This window comes from Zonotrichia leucophrys, chromosome 5 (assembly GCF_028769735.1).
Source record: "Zonotrichia leucophrys gambelii isolate GWCS_2022_RI chromosome 5, RI_Zleu_2.0, whole genome shotgun sequence".
NCBI lineage: Eukaryota > Metazoa > Chordata > Aves > Passeriformes > Passerellidae > Zonotrichia > Zonotrichia leucophrys.
In genome coordinates, this window is record NC_088175.1 from 44039306 (window position 1) to 44060541 (window position 21236).

Sequence of the window (21236 nt, forward strand, 5' to 3'; positions counted from 1 at the left end):
TGTGAATGGTGATTATACAGAATGTAAATCCTGGCTGTTGGTTTTTTTAAATGAAGGATAGTGCCTCTACAAAGCACAAACTTCTGGTTTTTTCTACCAGTGTATCAGTAACATCAGACATACATAGTACTGATTCACTAAACTATTTTAATGTCTTAATGCTGCGTTGTTTGCTGTATTTTCCATAGGAAAATTTAACTTCTATCCTTTATTTCAGGCTTCTTAAGGATACACTGTATGATACAAAGTTTGGTGTAAGATATGAGCAAATTCTTGGAGCTTTTCTTTCAGTCTGTGGAAAAAGGCTGAGGGAAGAGCTGGAGAAGCAGACCAGGCTAGTGCAGCTCTTTGGAATGGTAGCAGAAAGAGTAAAGCAAATGAGTGGATCTGCTCGGCAGGTGTGTATATATTTTTAATTCAAAACTAATCCACTTGTCTTTTTAGTCTAAATTCAAAATGTTATGTAAATGTATAGGAAGTTTTATGAACCTGTTGCTCTGCAAAGTTTAATGAAGTTGATGCCTTTGTCAAGTTTGTCACCTGAAACATTTGGTAGTGAGGTGATAGGGCAAGAAAGTATAGGATGGTTTCTGTGTATCATCAACTGGCAATGAATTTAAACCTTTTACTGCTGAAGAATGATCTCATCATGCAAAGGAATGGGATATCTGGTTCTGTGCTGATGATAGAGCTTAGAGTTTGATGGAGTGGGATGCTGTCATCTGGTTCAGTCAAAAAAAGCCCCACAAACATGTGCGATGAGTGTTACATTGCTAGGCTTAGGTATTTGTCATAGCTAAACCAGGAGCTGTAGTTTCTGGCATTCCTTTGACATTAGGGAGTTAAAATAGTGCCTTCAGGGTAATTATGTCCAGAAGTTTTCTGTAGATGATTCAGTGAGGAAAATGTCAGCTGAATTTTCTTTCTGTCTGCAGGCTGCCTTGCAGAATGGCATGGAGCGTGTGCAGTTGTTTTTCTTGAAGAACAAATGCCGTTTGCCTCTCAATCCCAGCCTTGTGGCAAAAGAGTTGAATATTAAGGTACTGCACATTCAGGGTTTCAAAACTCTTTTGTAAGAATTACATTTAGATAAAGCTTTTAGAAATGAAAAAGACCACTTCAAGTGCTTGAAAGCTCTTTATGCTGTGGAGATGGGGTTTAATCAAAAATGCTGATTGAATAAGGCAGCAAAATTTGGTGAGCAAAGATAAAATGTGTACAAATACAGTGTAAAACCAACAAGGGCACTTGTGTTAAAAAATATTGACAGATATCTGTAATAACTTATTACATCTTCAGACCCTGTCTCCTGAGACCAGCAATTCTGAAAGTGCATGAAAAAGTCCTGTGTGCATTAGTAATCAAAAGAGGAAATTGACCAAGAATATAAAGTTCAAGCAGTGAGTAAATACTGTGAAACATGTGAAACTGCCTGATACTGATTGTGTCCAGATATGCTGGAGAGGGAGGCAGTAGCTTTATTTTATTGTGAAGGTCCAGCAAGTAATAATGTAGGAGAAGCAGGTAAATTATTTTTCCAGAACACTGCAAGGTTTGACAATATCTGCTCAGCCGCAGTCTTGATTATATCATCATGCATGACTGAAAACCTAAAGGTTTGTAAATGCTTGAACTAATCCTGTGTTTGAGAGACAGCTCATCTCGCTTTCCTTCTCTGCTGTAACTATTAAATCATGAGCAGGGACTTGAAAGCAGATACATGAGAAGATACTGTGAAACACACAAATACACATTTTTAAGACATCTTCTAGGCTTCAAGAGAAAGCTGCTAATAAAATATTTATTCATGTTTTATTCACTCTTCCCTTCAGAATGTTTGAAACATCACTGTGCCGCACTGTTGGCTTTTGTACAAGAATTCAACAAATAACAGCCAAAGGGCTTGTTATTCAAGGGAAGCACGTATTCACCACAATGGAAATGTTAAAAGTCTGAATAGACACATTGTGTGTCAAACCTGCTTGTTGTCAGAGTGTCTTGTTTTCTGGGCTAGCAGGAATAGTCCTTTCTGACCCTTGACATTAAATCTACTTGCAGGCCTGTTCTTTCTTCAGCTCCAATGCAGTACCGCTCAAAGTTGCACTGATTAATGCTGACCCGCTGGGAGAAGAAATTAATGTGATGTTTAAGGTAGGCCTTGCATGTGTATTGGAGAAAATAAAGAAGTTGAATGATAATCACTATTTCATTGGTATCAGTTAATTATAGCATAGACCAATAAGCTTAGTTATTCCATGAGTTTGCTCCTGTGTATCTAGAAACCAACATGTGAACAGTCCATAAAACATAAACATTTACCACAAATGAAAGTTTAATTGTAGTCTGTTCCTCTTTTAAGCTTACTGTGTCATTGGTTAACTTTTATTTTTCCATTTAAGGTTGGAGAAGATCTGAGACAAGATATGTTGGCTTTACAAATGATTAAGATCATGGATAAGATCTGGCTGCAGGAGGGACTGGATCTAAGGATGGTTATCTTCAAGTGTCTCTCAACTGGAAAAGACCGAGGTGCTAAACTAGATGTTGTTTTTAATCTTTGCTTCCCCCCTTCAATTTATTGTCGCATTGATAATGAAAAACCTCTGGGCAGAAGGTGCCAAGGAACAGTTCCACTGCAAGGAACTTTAGTACTTGAGAGAATAATAAGTTAAATTGTTCTGAATTTCCTGATGGCTGAGTGGCATCCAGTTTTGTTTTCTTGAGTGTTCTGTTGTCAATGAACAGTGGGACAAACAAATACAGTGATAAAAATCAAGGTTGCTCTTACTGCAACACAAGAAAATCATGTTGCTACAGCAATCCTCATTCTGAAAGTTTAATTATGGTGAAAGTATTCCAATGCAAACCAAAATGCTGAAATATTTGGAATCTGCTGCAGTTGAGTCAGGGAGTATCATTCTGGTACTGAAATGTGCAAAAAGAAGAAAAATTTGAACCAGCCCTTGACATGCACACACAGTGTCCCCCAGCATTTGTGTCATACTCTGGTGAAAGTTCCTTGGCAAGATGAAGTTGTCTCTGGGGTTTGAAAGTAGGTCACAGAACTCTGAGTGCAAATACTGTGCCCTGCACCTTGAACATGCTTTTTCCTAGTTTTAGCTAATTCTCTAGAGCTAGCCAATAGAAACCAAAGATATTTAAGAGGATAAACAATAAATTAAATATTTCTTTAGTCAGATGATCAACATGACCAAAACTCTTAAATACATGGAAAAGATGGAAATTTAGGTTGGCAAAACTAAGCAAAAAGCTTCTATTTATGTAGAAGACTTGCTTTTTAGAGAAACAGATGGCTTTTCCTCCTACTCTGAATGATGACTTGATTTATGTAGCTTTTTTTTTTCTTGTTGCTAATATTAGTGTCCTTAAAGTACTCGAGAGATTGAAGGGGGGGAGTCAAATGGATGTAAATTACAGATGTACCTTTAGTAGCTCTTGCCAAAATAGAAGTAAAATTCTGTTAATCAACTAAATGTTTTTCTTTTATGATTTAGCTGTACAAATATTTTTAGTAAATTATTTCTCCAAAGTAAGGCCAAATATGAAGCCCACTGTCTGGTCTGTTTCAACAGTTGACAGCAGATAAAGTTACTAGATTAATTCACTATCAGTGTATGGGAATTGCCAGCATCAAATTATTTTGCCCAATTTAGAGTAAAAGTTATGTGGTAGAAACTAATTATTCAAAGTATAACTTAAGTGTGCATTCTAGCAACTGTAACTAGTTGTAGTGAAGTAATCTAAGTTGGATTGCTACGTTTCATGGTTTACTTTGTAATATAGTCTGTGGAAATGCCTGGGGGACTAACAGAATTATTTTTACACAAGACCAAGTTTTCAAGGAGGTTGGTCTATAACTGTAAGATTCATCATTGTTAGGAATGAATAATAAAAATGCATCATCATTTAAGGAGATGGCTAAATACACTTTATTTTATTCTATATCAAGGCATGGTAGAGCTTGTTCCTGCTTCAGATACACTTAGGAAAATTCAAGTGGAGTATGGAGTGACAGGTTCTTTTAAGGACAAGCCTCTGGCTGAATGGTTGAGGAAGTATAATCCTACAGAGGAGGAGTATGAAAAGGTAACTTTTCAGCACTGGTTTTTGTTTTTGAAGATCATTTAAAAGGGCTAAGTACAATCTAATAAAAGAAGAAATTCATATTCCAGGTCTTGCATTGAAATATTTGGTTTGTATATTTAAGAAACTTAATTTTTTTCTATACTTGAAAAACAGCAAATTAAAATCCCCTCCCATAAAAAGGAGCCAGATGGATTCTTCAGATTCTCATCAAAAATTTTTATTGGATATAGAAAAAATGTACTTTAAATTTAAGAGGAGGGAATAGTGGCTGTTCTTGATTGTAGTTTAGGAGCAGTAGCCTCTTGTACACGTGAGATGCAAAAATTAAAATGTTTCTTTGGGCTATAATTACAATACATTGGAAATAAGAGTCTTGTACCTTTTTCTTTGGTAACATTGTTTTGTTATTTATCTTTGACTCCTCTTTTCTCTTTGATTTATGTAAAAAACAAAATAACCATTTTTGCTAGAAAGTGAGATGTCAAGAGATTTTGGCAAAGCTAACTATATGAAGAATGCTATTTGCAGTAAAAAAAGCAAATTTAGGGTCTGGATTTTTGCCTGGGTTGGATTTTGCACTCATCAAAATTGACTGTTGAATACATGAATTATGTTTTTCCACTGATATTTCATCTCAGTTCACTACTTTTCTCTCCCTCCCAGGCTTCAGAGAACTTCATCTACTCTTGTGCAGGATGCTGTGTAGCCACTTACGTCCTGGGGATCTGTGACCGCCACAACGATAACATAATGCTGCGCAACACCGGGCATATGTTCCACATTGACTTCGGGAAGTTTTTGGGGCATGCACAAATGTTTGGGAGCTTTAAAAGGTATCTTCTGTACATAAGCATTGTGGAGAATGAAGTGATTTTCTTTCCAAGTGTTCTCTGGGAGATCTGCTGTAGGTCCAGTGCCGTGTGAATGTGCTGTGTAACCTGGGCCAGCCCTTGGGAGAGGAGCCCAACCCAAACCCGTGAAATAGCATTAATGGAATATTTAATATCATGACCTCAGGGTGGGGATGGAGGGCAGCAAGAAGCACATGACAACAAAGAGACCTTAAGATGAACTCATGAATTCTGTGCTTTTTGAACAGGGATCGAGCTCCTTTTGTGCTGACATCAGATATGGCTTATGTCATTAATGGTGGGGAAAAACCCACAATTCGCTTTCAGCTGTTCGTGGATCTCTGTTGCCAAGCTTACAACTTGATAAGGAAACATGCCAGCCTCTTCCTTAACCTACTTTCACTGGTAATCATTTTTCACATTCAATTGAATTGATAGATCTCTTATGTGGGTTGTATTAAAAACTATGCTTTTTATGCTGCAGAAATTCATAATGCTGTTTTTTTTTTTAAAAGCCAGAAACATCTGATCTACTTTTTGGGAAAGCTTCATTTGGAATCTTTTAAGCTTTTTTTACTGCCTACCTCTTTCTTGAAAAATTAGAACTAATATACTACTACAAATTGCACTGCAAAGAGTTTTTAACTGCTTTTAATTCAACGGAAATAGTGAATAACTGCTGATTATAAGTAATTGTTGTCTATTGCTGTTATTATTAAGCAAATTAGTGCAGCTACAGATGAATTTCAGGGTCTAAGTCTTAATCATTTCAGTATAAAATCATATTGGGTTTATTGCTTTAAAACTAAATTTCAATTTCTTGTAGATGCTTTCTTCTGGGCTACCAGAACTAAGTGGGGTTCAGGACTTGAAGTATGTCCAGGATGCTCTCCAGCCCCAAACAACAGATGCAGAAGCCACCATTTTCTTTACAAGGTACTGGAAAAGGGAAAACTAAAATATCTCCCAGTATCATCCTCTAAATGTAAGATTTCTGATAGGAAAAAACCTACTAGGGATGGTCACAAGCGTGTCTGCACAAGTTAAACAGTTACACTGTATAATCATAAAAGATCAGTTAACTACATAAGTAAGATCAATCTTGTGTAAGAGTAATGCTTGTGCTAAAGTACATTGCAGATTTTAGGGGTGACCTGGTGTGAAATAAATATTTGTTTAAAGTGCTGAGAGTAAATAATTCTGTCTGGCTGTTTAACAGTTACATTTTGAATACACCTTAATTATTTAATAGCGGAGTATATGATGGAAAGCACGGTGAAGGAGTTCTCTCTTGGAGAAGTGCTTTTGCACAATGGGGAGGGAGGGATGACGATCCAGTGTAAGTGGAGGAGTGCATACAGTGTAACTGAGATGTTGCAATGTGTTGTAAAAGTGTTACTGTACTTCAGATACACAGAGGAAACTGCAATGGTTAGAATCAGATAAAAGTTTAGGCAGGAAGGGACCTCTAAAGGCCATCTAAGACCAATCCTCCTGCACAGTGCAGGGACATCCACAACTAGATGAACTTCCTCAGAAATATGGCCTGGCATCTACAACATCTCTGGGCAACCTGTTCTGGTGTTCCACCACTCTTACTGTAAAAAAATGTTCTTTCTTATATCTAATCTGAATCTGTCCTCATACACTTTATCCCTTGTCCTCTTGCAGCAGGTGCTGCTAAAAAGTTTGTCCCCATCTTCTGTATAAGTTCCTTTTAAGTAGGAATGGCCTCCCCATGAAAGGCCCCAGTAAGATCTCCCCAGAGCCTTCTCCAGTCTGAGCAATCCCCATTCTCAGACTGTTCTCACAGGAGAGGTGCTCCTCCTGCTGATAATTTCTGTGGCCCTCCTCTGGACCTGCTGCAACAGGTCCATCATGTCTTGCCAGGGCTCCAGAGTTGGATGTGTGTCTGGAAAGCCTTCACGTCTTCACTAAAAACCTAATCCAAATTTGGATACTGAGTCTTCTATTAAATGTTGATATGATACTATTTATATATCCCAATGATCACTCAAAAACCTTTTCTTTGTCAGTAAGAAATAGGGTTTGTTTTTCTTCAGCTTGAGTCTGATGCATTGACAGAACCACTTTTGTGTGTTTTGATGTTTCCTTTTTCTAGGTTGATCGAATCCAGTCTGGGGAGTGTTGCCACAAAGTTCAATTTCTTCATTCACAACTTGGCTCAGCTGCGTTTCTCAGGTCTGCCCTCTAATGATGAGCCCATCCTGTCGTTCTCTGCTAAAACCTATTCTCTCAAACAAGACGGCCGAATCAAACAAGTGTCTGTGTTCACCTACCAGAAGAGATACAACCCAGACAAACACTATGTAAGTACCTGGGAGCTGTTTCCACTCAGGGAGGATAATGGGGTGTTTTCTTCTAGCAAGACACAGGGAAGGGACAGGGACAGCTGACCAAAACCAGGGAGAGGGATACTCCACAGTGTATAATGTCACTGTCAGCAATAAAAGGTGGCTGTAGAGGAAGAAAGCAGGAGATGGGAGAGGGTTGTTTTCCAAGGTGGCTGTTTGGGAACTGGCTGAGCATGGATCTGCCTGTGGGCTGTGGCGATTGTCTTGCATCACATTCCCTCCTCAGAAGTGTCTTTATCTCAGCCCACGGATCTTCTCACTCTTGCTCTTGCTGTCCCCACTGTCCCACTGGTGAGGGGGAGGGAGTGAGCAAGCAGCTGTGTGGGTGCTGAGCTGCTGGCCAGCAGCAGCAGCACTGCTAGAGTACAGACTGGCATTTCTAGCATCCCATAATATCTTGCAAAATGAAAAAAACTCTTGAAAAGCATCTAGAAGGAAGTAGAAAGGGCAGAAGTAGTGTTGGTGGAGATTATTTTAAAATACAGAAAGTTGAGTCATGTTGATGGGCTTTTTGTAGCTGCCTTCTGTAAAATGGCTCCTTCCTGAGTAGGAGTTGTAAAATCAGACACAATTCTGGTTTTGGTCTGACCTTCCATTAAAGTTTGATTTGTTCCTCCTAAGTTAGAGCGTTGTTTCCTCTACTAATGCACTTATACTCTTAGTCTTACTAGATACACCACCCATTGAGATTTCCCCTCAGGATTTTAATAGACCTGGGTTACACTTGGAGACTTAATGTTTGTATTCCTTTGCAGATGTGCAACTTTCTTCACATTTTTTAGTTGTTTTATTTCTCTACTGCTATTTGCTGGGCTGGAGTAATCAGCTCAAGTTACATTGTCCAGAACTTTTTAATAACATGAGCTATATTGATAGATGTAAATGTACAACTATTTCCAAGCTATGTTTGCTGTAAGTGTCTTAATCTGGTAAGACACCAGCAAGGGAAAGCAGAACAAATCTGACTAATGCTGGAAGTGAGGAGCTTTGTTCTGAATCACTGTATAATAAATGAATTTGAGTATCCTGGTCTAAGCCAAAACAGCCTCGCCTCTTCCAGGAAACGGTTAGGATGGTCTAGATTCTGTCTAGATTTTAAAAGTTAAATTATATGTTAAAAGTCCTCTGCCCATAAAATGAGGACACTGAACTGAATTTTCTGTGCAGCTCTCAAACTTCATTTCGCTTAAATAATGTGAATGTATCCTATGACTGTACTCACAATACTTGCATCCTCCTGCCAAATGATCACTTTAAAAGTGGAATCCTTTAGAATCAGGAGGGAATTAAATTGAAAAAAATACACCTGAAAGGTTCTGTTGTAGTTCTGGCCCCACGGATACCTGTCTTAATGTAATCCTGCACCAGTGTTAACATTTTGCATACCTGGACTTCCAATGAGGCTTCAAAGGGAGAGTGTGCACAGTTCAGCCTTACCTACCTTCATCATCACCCTTCATCTGTCAGCTGTGGATCTACCTTGTGGGAAGACCATGTGATGTTACTTTGCATGGTGGGCTACTTATAATTCTACTGTGAAATGCCAGTGTTGGAATGAGGGATATAATAATGGGATATGTATTCAGGGGAAGGATTACTATAGGAGAAAGAGTTGATTATGAAGAAAATTATATTATTAAGTAATTTTATAATATTTTTATATCAAATACTTTTATTTTTGTGTTTTGGGCAGATCTATGTAGTGAGAGTTTTGAGAGAAGGGCAAGTTGAGCCAACATTTGTCTTCCGAACATTTGATGAGTTCCAGGAGCTCCACAACAAACTTGGCATTCTCTTTCCTCTTTGGAAGTTACCAGGGTATGTTCCTAACTCATTCATCACTATTACCAAAGCAACAAAACTGCTCCCAGCTGGGTGGAGCAAGAAATAGCTTGAAACGGAGACAAAACTGCTGAGGGGCAAACTAGACCTCAAAGCTGGCAATTAAGGGAGAGAGCAGTTGTCTCTCAGATTTAAGGTGGAGATCCAGAGGAGCATATCAGTGTTGTGGTCTGTTGTCATATCACATATAATACTTACCTATAAATATTTCCTTGCCTTTCTGGAGTGTCATAACCCATGCTGTGTTTCCACTCTGGATTGGCAACAAAACCCCACAGGTCATCACTTAAGGATGGAAATGACAATGGAATCCCACTGTACCTAGTTCTGATAAAATAACTGAAAATTCTGTGTTGTTCTTCTCATGTAGCTTTCCTAATAAGATGGTTCTGGGAAGAACACATATCAAAGATGTAGCAGCCAAAAGAAAAGTGGAGCTCAACAGCTACATACAGAGCCTGATGAACAGTTCTCCAGAGGTGGCAGAAGTGAGTATATGTAATTTAAATCAAATGCAAATTTTCAAGTTTTGGTGGTGTTTAGCACTTAAACTAACATGTAACGTTTCTTCCAAATTTAGTGTGATCTTGTTTATACTTTTTTCCATCCGTTACTTCGTGATGACAAAGTGGAAGGAATAGATGGAATAGCCAGATCTGCAGGTAAGGGATGTTTATAAATTGAATTATATAGTTTGACACATTTACAGTGTGAGTCTTTGGAATGTTTTTTACTTAACTGGAGTTTTCTCTCATTGAAAACTGCATCAGTATCTTTCCAAATGTGCCTACATACAATTTCAAGGACATGCATACCAAAAATTGCAATAAAGTGTGTGATGACTTGGGCTTGTTTATGGCTTGCCTGAATTATTCAGATTTTTCACTCCAAAGCTCCAGGCTGGTTCTTGCAAGAGAATGCAAAAACCCTTAAAGCCTGTAGCCTTTCACCTGTTAGAGAGCTAGAAATAAAATCAAGAACTGAACTTGGTCTAAGACTTGTATTTTTTCCCATATGTGATAAGTCAGTGTAGTAGTGATGAAAATATCACAGAAGAAATAATTGTTATTTCAGATACAAGTCCATCAAGTCCTACCTCAGGCAAAGTGGGAGGAGAAGTGAAGCTATCCATATCATATAGAAATAGCACTCTATTTGTCATGGTGATGCACATCAAAGACCTGGTAAGTGGAGATACTGCACTCACTGCCAAAAACTTTCCATTTTCTCAATTACCATCTTGACTTAGATGGATGCAGGAATGGTGAAACTCTCTCTTTTCTTCTAAATTTTCCAACTGCCTGCTTAATTAACTGCTGCTTTTGATTAGCTTGATTGCAAAGTCTGCACACTTGAAAATAAATAAGCAGTTAGCCCCTAATTAGTTTTCTAACTTGTCTTGTTTCTTTGGCTGTAGGTTACAGAAGATGGTGCAGATCCAAATCCCTATGTGAAAACCTATTTACTTCCAGACACGCACAAAACATCCAAACGCAAAACCAAAATCTCCCGGAAGACGAGAAACCCAACTTTCAATGAAATGGCAAGTTAAAATTCATGTGACAACTTCCTGTAGCTTACTAGAATCTCTTATTCTAAACAGTAATTAAAGTCTTACTGCTTTAGACTAAAAATAGTCTAAAAAAAAAAAAGTGAATATGTATAAATGGAAAAGGAATTGTTTCCTAAAACTTTGTGCCCTGATTAAATATAAAGCAGAAGATCTTATAAAGATCTTTTAGAGCATCTTAGTGGGTTAGTGTGCTGTTACAAGGAAGCAGAAATTCCTCAGTCTGACTCTGAGGAGTGATATGGAAAAGGTAAGGAATCTTAAACTAAAACTCCCCCTTGCCCTGGATTCACTGACTCATGATGTGGAGAAAAATGAATTCAGAAGTCTTGGTGTGTAAATAGTACTTCAGTCATTTTAAACACCTAACATTGGGAGTACAAAATAAAGCAGGGATGTCCTTCAGTCCATTATGTGAGACAGGGATGTGCTGAATGGGCACAGTGCGTAGTTCAGACATCTATCAGTGCCTGGGCAGGCACTGAAAGGGCAGTCTGGGTAATTTCTTTTGGCTAACCAGAAAATTCTTGCCTTCACCTCGCAGCTGGTGTACAGCGGATACAGCATGGAGACTCTGAAGCAGAGGGAGCTGCAGTTAAGTGTGCTGAGTGCAGAATCGTTACGTGAGAACTTCTTCCTGGGTGGAATTACACTGCCACTGAAGGACTTCAACTTGAGCAAGGAGACTGTGAACTGGTATCGACTGACTGCTGTGCCCTACCTGTGAACTCAGTCACACCAGAACAGTTGTGGTCACCTGTGCTTTGTGCATCTTCCTACTTGAAGATAACCTGTACATCTGAAAGCAAGAGACTCTCCATTTCAACAGATATATTGGACCAATGTTCAGGTAGCCTAATTTGGAGGATTGCAAAGAAACTGGTTTGTACCCGTGTGATGTTATCAAAGCATCGTTTGGAAGCATTTGAGAGTTGTGGGTGAAGGAAGGGGTTTTTAATCCATCAGTGAAGGTGAGATGAGCAGTTTGACCATGCTGGTTGGGTGAGCCATAACTCAGTCATTAGGCCTGAGGATGCAGTGCATTTCTGCTTTTAATTTGTTGTGTCATCCACGACACGATGCTGGAGAACATCAAAGAAGTTGCATATTTTAGGATTACATTCCCACTACTATTGAGACATCACAGAAACAGCAACAGGTAAACTTTTGGTGTCTGCACACACACCTGTAGAAATGAAGGTTGAAGGGCTGGAAAAATTCCTTAAAAACATTTAGTTCCAGATTCATGCTTCTCTGAGACTTATTGGAGTGAGTGCCAATAGTGGAAGTTGTAAATAATGGTGCCTTATAATTCAAATGCTTCTCTTTTACCTCATTTCTGGTATTTAAATATGTATACATATTAACTTTGAGCTCCTTATACAGGGGGAACATTCTCATATTTGATACCTTGCAGGTCCTACTGGAAGCCTTTTCCCAGGATGTGTTATTTACAAATAGCATCACTTATACTAATCTTCACAATTTGTTCAACTTAAATAAGTTTTTTTTTCTACTCCATCTTCTACCCATGGTCTCCAAAAATTGAATGAAGACTGGCTGAATGTGGTACTGTAGGAAATGTACCCAGCTTCTCAGTGGGGATTTTTGTTGTAATTTCTAGAACTTTTCAATACTGCAGTGATTAAGTGTGGAACAGATTCAAACACTAATCCAAAGTGGCATTTGCATCTGTGCTTCCAGGGAAAGGGTGGCCTCTAATTGAAAAGCACCACTGCTGGCTGAATTGCAGGCCAGAAATTAGTCCCTATTAACAGCTTTGAGAGAGGAACTTGGCTGGGTTTTTTTTTCCTTTAGCAGTTCACAGCAATACTGTTTCTCACTCCCAGTAAGAACTAAAATACTTCATTCCAAGGAATATTAGATTTGAATATATTGTGACAGTGGAGTGCAAATGTCACTATCTCCCATTAATACCACTGGTTACTTAATTAGGCCTTTCTGCACTACAGGTGTCACCTTTTTGTTCACCTTATTTGGGATTTAGGATGTTCATGTTCTGTGTAAAGAAAGCTCTAAAGTTGCACACTTCTTTAGTACAAAATTGTGAAACCAACTTTTAAAGTGAAATATGCAGCTATGAACGAGAACACAATACAGGGAAAGCCTTCTATCTACCCAACACTAAAAACCTATTTTATAATCCAGTTTTCCTTCCCCTGCTACTGACCAATCTCCCTTCAGTTCAGAAGTGAGAAGTAAACTTGAATCTCCTGGTGCCTAAATGATTCACGGTCCAATTTCATAGGAATTATTGCAGTTCAAAAGCTAATGATACCTTGAATGTTAGAAACTGGGCCAATACTAACGGGCGCTAACAAATCCCAGTTGTAGTAGGCATCCTCTGCATATTTTTCATTTAGTATATAGCCTGTAAATAATAAACTATATAACTAACTAGATATATTTCCTGCTCACTTGATGCTTTTGAGACTTACTCCATTCCATCATTAGAATCACAAGTCACTTAAACACAGGAAAGTAGACTACTGTTTTTGTGAAACGTTCCATTGTGAAATAAAATGAAAGCAATATGGACTGCCTTTTTTGCAGTTTGCTATTAAAGCACAGTGTCTTACAGCACAAAATACAATTAAACTAAAATCATTTAAAAGTTATTTGCAGTTTTAACAGTTGTCTGGACTGAAAACAACAAAAAAAGTATAGTACTGTATTACTGTTAGCACATGTCCTGACTTCTGATTTAATCTTCTTCATAGCTTAACTCATTTTGTGCCTTTCCCTTCCTTTTCAAAATCGTCACTGGCTGGAGCTTTTTATGGTCATGGATTTTATGTTGTCTATGGGATCTGGCCTTGGCCTCTCCTCACGTGTAGAGGATCAGCACCAAGTTTGCACCTCTTTGCACTATTCTCAATTTCAAAAAAACTGATTGTTGCAATAAGAATTTTACCGTGCTACATAGAAAAACCAAGATGGATGTGAAAGAGGGAAATATTTGATTGGGATGGAATATACCAGTATGCTAAGTAGCTTGAAAATGTAGTTTTAACAGCTTTTTATATCTTGTTTAATGAAAAGAAAAAAAACCATCTTTTATGCACCGTTTGACCTGCAGCCAGAAGTGTAATTGTCCCTCCAGACCTTGTGTTGGTATCCGAGAGCAGCAGCTTGCGCTAGGACCTCTTCCTCTACTAACCTCCAACTTTGCACTGAACTTTTTATTACTGCCTTTGTACGACAGCTGCCTGTCTCTGGACGCATGTGCGATCTTTGGTAAACGCTCTTTCTCTATTTTTACAACTGTAGGGTTGTGTAGAGCCCCCCGTCACCCGCCTTAAGTCCGGGGCTGCCCCGGGGTCCGCCGTGTGCCCCTCGCCGGGCGCTCCCTGAGGGGGCACCGCGCCGGGGGGCAGCGAGAGCAGGGCGCCTCCCTCCGTCTGTGTATCTCTGAGAACCAAATACTTTCATTAAACGATAATAAATAAAGATGTACAATATGGCCCCGCGTGGGGCCCGTTCGCTGTGACTCCGTAACTCTCCTGTACGTACATTAAACACTATTCTGGAATAAACCCAGCGCGTGGCCGGCTCTGTGTGGGTACGGGGCGGGGCGAGAGGGCTCTGGGCGGGACGGCTGAGGGGGGGCGCTCCCGGCGCCGCTGATTGGCTGCCACGGGCAGGGGGCGGGGCTGGGCCGGGACAGACGCTTCCTGCGGAAGCGCGCGGGCGGGGCCGCTCCTTCTGCTCGCTCCGCTGTGCCGCCATCATGGGTCGCATGCACGCTCCCGGGTGAGCCGCAGGGCCGGGCCGGGGCCGCGCCCGGGGAGCGCCGCGGGGCTGCTCTGGGGGGCCGGGGGAGCACCGCGAACCGGGCCGGGGGCGGGAAGGGTGCTGCGGGAGCGCTCCGGCGCATGTGGGGATGGCGAGGGAGGCGGGCGGCCGTGCGGACATGGCGGCGGGGCGGGGAAGGCTCGGGCCGCGGGGCCGAGTCCCTGAGCTCGGGCGCTGAGTGTGTGATGTGCTTCCTCCCGCAGAAAGGGCCTGTCCCAGTCCGCCTTGCCCTACCGGCGCAGCGTGCCCACGGTGAGTACCTTACCCAGAGCCATCCCTAGAGCCTTCCTCAGAACCTTCTCCAGAGCCTTTCCCGCCCCGTGCGCGCTCCGGGACCCACAGCGCAGCTCGCAGGGCCCATGGAGGGAAACAAAACGAGATCTGTAGTGTTTGGCGTCATCACTTTCAAATTGTGGCCTGTGTAAATGCTTCCTTGGCATGTGATGGAGCAGGCTTCCTCCAGAGGTCTCTCTCTGTGGAGGCATTCAAACCCAACCTGGATGCAATCCTGTATAATCTGCTGTAGGTGCCCCTGCGCTGGGCAGCGGTTGGACTAGGTGATCTCCAGAAGTCCCTCAGCCCTGCAAATTCCGTGGTTCTGAGATGATCCTTAGTATAATGAGGAAACAAGGTGTCTTTCTAACCAGATGGTTCGTTTGGCAAAGAAGTCTCTTTTCATTTTCTATTTGAGTATTTTTTCAGATACGTCGAGTCTGTAGGCTGGTAATTCCTGGAGATTAAATCGTTGTTTTCAGACTCGAGTTTGCAGTTGTGGAAAAAGCGATTGCCTTCAAAAATACAACCAATTTGATGGTCAGGGGACTAAAAGAGGTAGTTCTGGTGTGCTCTTAGTTCTTTCAAGGATACTTCCAATTAAAAAGGCTGTCTCTGTCCTCCTTTGCAAGATCATTTCTTGGAGGATCTCTTTGTTGGCTGAAAGAACAATTTGTGGTCCATGTGGAAAAGCATGGAGTAAAAAACAGTGAAATGAGAACATAAACACAAAATCTGTAGTTAAATAGATACAATTAAAAGTAATGTCATATGAAGCTGCTTGAAGTCCTACTGATGGTGAAACAGTTCAATAACAGGATGAACAAATGCTATATTGATTTTTTTTTTTAATTCTGTGGGGATTTTTTGCTTAGTTTTATTTAAATTCTGTCTTAAATGGTGATCTTTAGAGCACTTGCATGTTTATTTTTGCTGTGCTTTTCTATTTCATACTGTGATAGTAATAAAAATTCAAAATAAACCAAGAGCTTCTGTAGCTCATAGCAAGTCAGGATAACGTGACTTCTTGGTGTTGTTTCCTCATTAATAATCGTGGAAGCAGTGGCTTTATCTGTACTGTTTAACTTAAAATTAATAGAAAAGGTACAGTCCTATCTTGGTAGGTTCCTTTAATTAATTAGTATTCTTTAAGTCTGATGTTTCACTTCTCTCTGTAGTTACTTTACTGAGAGGTGGCTAAATGGTTCTCAATTTTGTATTTGTCAAAGGACCTAGGTGAAGAATTCCTTTCCAAGGACAGTGATTTTTTTTGTCTGTAACATTGGATTTGTGCTCCTGGTGTGGCAGTTAAAGTGAAATGATGAAAAAGCAGTTGGTTGGAGGCTTTATGGAGTTTTTTAAATGGAGGCTTTATGGAGTTTTTAACTCATCTTTGCCTCTGCCTTCCCTCATGACATTTCACTAGCACTATAGGTTTATAATATGCTCAAAACTTCTGGATCATTAAAAGTGCAATTTCAGTTCTTGATTGTTTTTTCTGGCATTACAAAGCATCTCTTTCTACCATTTATTAAAAGTTTTCCTGTAGCTTGCCTCTGTATTAAGCAGTTGTTAAACAGTTTGGCTTTTTTTTTTTTTTTCAAATTTTCTTTAGTGGCTGAAACTTACTTCTGATGATGTAAAGGAACAGATCTACAAGTTGGCTAAAAAGGGCCTGACTCCCTCCCAGATTGGTAAGGATTATAAATCACTCCTGAATGGGGACAAACCCACATTTTTCTGACTGTAATATTGTAATTGTTCTTTCAACCTATAGCAAACAAGGTGCTGAGAGAACACAACATTTCTGGTGTACCTGTGTTCGCTGTGGGTACCACTGAGAGTCCTGGGATAATATCCTGCCACTGGGACATTGTGTTGTTCTTGCAGGAAGAATATTTGGTGAGACACAGGGTTGTTTCTGGTTTTTTTCCAAGTGGAAGACTTGAAGCATCTGTTTCATCTTATGGCCTGTCCTTAGGAATGGCCACTAATAGGTGTTCTGGGAAGTTTGGTGTGCCCAGTTTCCTGCAGGAAATTTTCCAATACCAGGAGCCCTGTGGGGTTTGCTGAGCCAGGCACTGCAGCTGCACCATGGACTGGTTCTGGGGTTTGAACCCCTCCAGAGCTGAAGTGTTTGCATGACACAGCTTTATGTGGTCATGAGCTATGTGTGCTGTGTAAATGAATGTTTTTTATTGTAATCCTGAAAGCAATATTAATTCCTTCTAGAGGGATCCATAGAATGATTGAATACATTGCTTTAATGAGTCCTGTTGAAAATTTCCCCATAGTACTGGCAAAGATGAGCATCTCACCTACCTAAGCATGATGGGAGAGTCAGTTGTCTTTTAAGTGTTCCCAGATAAAGTGTTTCAGCTTCTCTAAGTTGTATTTTGCTCACTCCTTGTCTGCCATTTCTTCAGTTGCCACTGGAAAGGTTTTAACTTGGAGAAGATCTTGTTTTGGATAGCTTGTAACTGTAAGGTCAGTTTCACACGATTGTGGGTGATATTTCTTCTTTTCAGTGTAAGATGTACGTGTTTGTTTCAGGTGTGATCCTGAGGGATTCCCACGGCGTTGCCCAGGTTCGCTTTGTAACTGGCAACAAAATTCTGAGAATCCTGAAATCCAAGGGCCTGGCCCCAGACCTCCCAGAGGATCTTTATCACCTGATCAAGAAAGCAGTTGCTGTTCGAAAGCATCTTGAGAGAAACAGAAAGGTGAGTGCTCCTTCAGTTGGATAACTTAGTATCTGTGTTGTTAAATTACACAGGAGCTTGTCTGCAGCTTGACAAAGCAAAGGCTCCTTATGTGATATTAGCCCCCCTTTGAGTAAACTCCTAAGGCTGGGGAGGTATTTTGAGCAAGAAAAATGGTATTTGAGAAGGATTTTAAAAGCAGTTTTTAAACCATATATTTCTGGTCCTGCTCTGATTTTACTGAAGCTTTAGTAACAGAAATGTGATGTTTTCAGCAATAGCTGTGGATTATTTGCTTTACTGAAGCTCATGTGAATTGTGTATTGAGAAGTCCAAGTAGTTGTGGTGCTGGAGTTGTAATGTGACTTTGTTTCCCAGGACAAAGATGCCAAGTTCCGCCTGATTCTGATCGAGAGCAGGATCCACAGGCTGGCTCGCTACTACAAAACCAAGAGAGTGCTGCCACCCAACTGGAAGTAGTAAGTCTTCTCCTGCATTCCTCTTGGCACTGAGGACTGCAAGGTCTTGTAAACTCTGCTGGGGCTGTTACTCAGAGGGTGAGGAGTGCATTGTGATAGATGGGTATCACATACCAGGCAGCAGAGAACAAGTATTTTCATAAATAGTAACTGAAAAATCCATGAAACTTACACCTGGGTTAAATGACTGTTGTAACTCTTGGATAAAAATCATGTCCCAACAAATGAAGTCACTACCAGGTGATTTTTAAAACACTTTAAACTGCAATCTTGGTTCTCAGGTACTTTTATAGTTCGTGTCACTTTCACAGCTTTGTGAGAAATGTCTTAGTAGCTGTGACAAAAAGAAGAGTAAACTGTATCTTTTCTCTAGGAGAGGTAACCACCATAGAATTCCCAGAGATGTTAGGATTAGCCTCCAAGGAGACTCAAGTGCAGCTAGCCCAGTCTTTAAATATATGGGTTTGTGCTGTCACCCTAGGATATTTATTGTAAAAGGAAGAGTGAAGTCTTAGGCCATAAAAAAATTTAAATAGTGATTTAGCTGCTGGTAGTAGTTAACTGACAGTTAAGTCTTATAACTGAAGTGTTGTTTTTGATAACTAGTTTGAAAAACTATCTCTGCAATTCATATTTCTCTTTTGTCTCTCCTCTCTTTTTAGTGAATCATCGACAGCTTCTGCCCTGGTCGCATAAGAGTTGGCTGTGACTAACTGAAAGAATAAATTTTCATTACCTGACTTTGTGTTGTCTCTAAGTGCTTGGTGTGTTAGAGGCTCCTGCTTGTTTTAGGAATCTGCACGTGAACAGGGTGTTTTCCAGGTGAAGCAGGTGTGTGGCTGTGGTTTCTATATTGCTGTCCTGCAGTATCAAATCTGGGTCATGCTTATTGCTGGACGTGCTACACCAGCTGGATGTTGGTGTCCGTGCTTAAACTGGTTTGGATTTTATTACCCGAGAGCCTCAAGTTAGTGAAGTGTCCTGCAGAACTGGGGAGAAAGCAGTGACAGCAGGAAGATGCAGAAATACAGAAATTGCAGAAGGGGTTATGCAGGTGAGGGGTTAAAACAAAACAGGAGAGGTTAATTAATTAATCACAGGTCATGTGGAGCTGTTGCTTGTGCAGAGAGCTTAAGCAGACTTCAGCCATTTCCGTGGCAGTAACTTGCTGTCATTTGTAAGTAATTTTAAGAGTAATCTTTGAGATTTGGGTAAATGTGGACAGCAGTTTTAGCTGCTCTCAGATGTTGTCTCTTTACTGAAATGGTTTTCCCTAAACCCTAAGAGCAGGAGGTATTGGATGATCATTGTTGCCAATGTTGTTGTCTCCAGATTTCTGATAGCTTTACCTGAAGTAATTCTGCTGAAGAAACATAGAAAACATAGGAAAACATAGAGAAAAAAAATTTTTGTTTTCTAGGAGAAAATTATAAATTGATTTACTCTGAGTTGTTGTGACTTGTTTTTAAGTGTGGGTGGATTACTTGACTTTCATCACCTTGAGGAGTAAATTGATCCAAGCCGTGTCATTTTTGTACAGTGTAGTAGCTACTTCCTAGATCATAACTAGCAGGACCTGGATTTCGCAGAAAAATGGGATTCCCCTGGCAAATGGCGCAGCTAAACACAGACCTGTGATCGGGAGGCAGGTGCAGCATTGCAGCCGCGCCCCGAAGTGCACTCCGTCTGTCTGTCTGTCCGAGTCCCTCCTCCATGGGAGCAGCCCGGGACTCACTCGCTCCCCTCGCTCGGTGCCGAGCGCTGTGTGCAGGTGCGGGCCGCGGCCGCGAGGGGGCGCCCGGATCCGGGAGCGCTGCAGCTCCGCGGGCCGAGCAGCGCCGCCTGCGGGGCCGCAGCTCCCGGGCCGGGAACAACCCGGATTTCCGAGCTGCCAGCTGCTCCGGCCGCTCTGGGAGCTTGCTGGAGCTCACGGTGTTTTCCTGAGGATGGAGGAAGAGGCGTGCACCATATCTCTTGTTGAGGAATGGTAATGGTGTTGCAATTGTACTGTTGTATTCGAGGTTCTACTGCTTATGTTGCTAAAGATTCTATACTTCTGTAAATCATACAGGCTGTTTTAGGTAAGTTGTCCTCAGTGAGATAATCATAAAATTAGTATGGCCTGCATTGATTGGCCATTAAAGATTACTCAGTTCTAACCCCCTGCCTTGGGCAGGGACACCTCCGAGCCCCATCCAATCTGGTCTTGAACACTTCCAGGGATGGGGCAGCTAAAACCTCCCTGGGGAGGCTGTTCCAATGCCTCACCACTCTCACAGCAAAGAATTTGTTCCTAATACCTAACCTAAACCCCCCCTGTGTCTTTGGACCCAGCTCCTGACAAGGTATCCCTCTCCAGCTTCCCTGGAGTGCCCTTCAGTACCGGAAGGCTGCTGTGAGGTTTGCTCACAGGCTCTTCTCCAGACTGAAAAACCCCAACTCTCCCATCCTGTCTTCATAGGGGAGCTGCTCCAGTGCTCTTCACCAGCTTCATGGCCTCCTCTGGATCTGCTCCAATAGTTCCATATTCATTTTACATTGGGGACCCCAGGGCTGGATGCAGTGCTCCAGCTGGGGTCTCACTGGAGCAGAGCAGAGGGGCAGAATCCCCTGCCTTGACCTGCTGGTGGTGTTGCTGCAGCCCAGGGATTGTCCATCCCTTACCCTTTGGATTGTCGTAGCCACAGCAGGAGCTGGGCTCACTTGCCCCAGGGCTGTCTGCTCAGCAGCTGCTGTGGGAGCAGTGGGGCCAAGTTCTGGCAGGGGTAAATCCTGCCTGGAACCTGTGAAAATCAGCAGTGTGTCAGAGGGACGTGCTCCAGGAGGAGAAGGGAAGCACCAGCTGAGTTCATCATTTGTGCTGCAGGGCTGTGAAACTCTCAGGTAGTCTGCTGACTGTTCTGCCATGTTCTGAGCACCAGGACTGCCCCAGGCAGCTCAGGACTGGTGATCCAGCTGCCCAGGAGACCTAGTGGAGTCTGCCACTCTGTGTACAGGTACAGTAACTTCTCTTGTCTGGAGAGATGTGGTAATGGGGATAAACCCAGACATGCATATACTTGCTCAAAATGGATTTTTTTAAGGGCTAGCACAAACTGGCTTCCCTCTCCCTTAGCACTATGGGTGTTCTCAGGTTTTGGGTCCCATTGCTCTCTTGCTTTCTCCTGTCACTGTCACATGCCATTATGGCTTCCCTTGCCTTGATTTAACCCTCAGAATAT

At 41.4% G+C, this 21236-nt stretch overlaps 2 protein-coding genes across 4 annotated transcripts in view; both read left to right on the top strand.

Moving 5' to 3' along the window:
• PIK3C2A (phosphatidylinositol-4-phosphate 3-kinase catalytic subunit type 2 alpha) overlaps positions 1–14303 on the top strand; it is a 50410-nt gene extending 36107 nt beyond the window's left edge. For all 3 annotated transcript variants that reach the window (XM_064714971.1, XM_064714969.1, XM_064714970.1), the window contains exons 19-33: positions 218–398; positions 936–1040; positions 2059–2151; positions 2400–2529; positions 3971–4107; positions 4771–4940; positions 5207–5363; positions 5785–5894; positions 7081–7288; positions 9027–9151; positions 9546–9663; positions 9756–9837; positions 10250–10359; positions 10593–10718; positions 11290–14303. In XM_064714971.1, the coding sequence (XP_064571041.1) occupies positions 218–398; positions 936–1040; positions 2059–2151; positions 2400–2529; positions 3971–4107; positions 4771–4940; positions 5207–5363; positions 5785–5894; positions 7081–7288; positions 9027–9151; positions 9546–9663; positions 9756–9837; positions 10250–10359; positions 10593–10718; positions 11290–11472 (2035 nt within the window). In that variant the 3' untranslated portion in view covers positions 11473–14303. The remainder of the gene's footprint in view (positions 1–217; positions 399–935; positions 1041–2058; positions 2152–2399; positions 2530–3970; positions 4108–4770; positions 4941–5206; positions 5364–5784; positions 5895–7080; positions 7289–9026; positions 9152–9545; positions 9664–9755; positions 9838–10249; positions 10360–10592; positions 10719–11289) is intronic.
• Positions 14304–14415: 112 nt separating this feature from the next.
• RPS13 (ribosomal protein S13) lies at positions 14416–18755 on the top strand. The gene is made up of 6 exons (XM_064714972.1): positions 14416–14519; positions 14765–14813; positions 16450–16528; positions 17388–17557; positions 17915–18015; positions 18678–18755. The coding sequence occupies exons 1-6, from the start codon at positions 14497–14499 to the stop codon at positions 18709–18711; spliced, it is 456 nt and encodes a 151-aa protein (XP_064571042.1). The 5' UTR covers positions 14416–14496; the 3' UTR covers positions 18712–18755.
• Positions 18756–21236: the final 2481 nt, after the last annotated feature.

Excerpts from the sequence above, each read along its gene's own strand:
- RPS13 (XM_064714972.1), top strand. The coding sequence starts at position 14,497 with ATGGGTCGCATGCACGCTCCCGG. Across the intron at positions 14,814-16,449 it reads ACCGGCGCAGCGTGCCCACG|TGGCTGAAACTTACTTCTGA; the intron begins GTGAGTACCTTA and ends AATTTTCTTTAG. Across the intron at positions 16,529-17,387 it reads CCTGACTCCCTCCCAGATTG|GTGTGATCCTGAGGGATTCC; the intron begins GTAAGGATTATA and ends TGTTTGTTTCAG.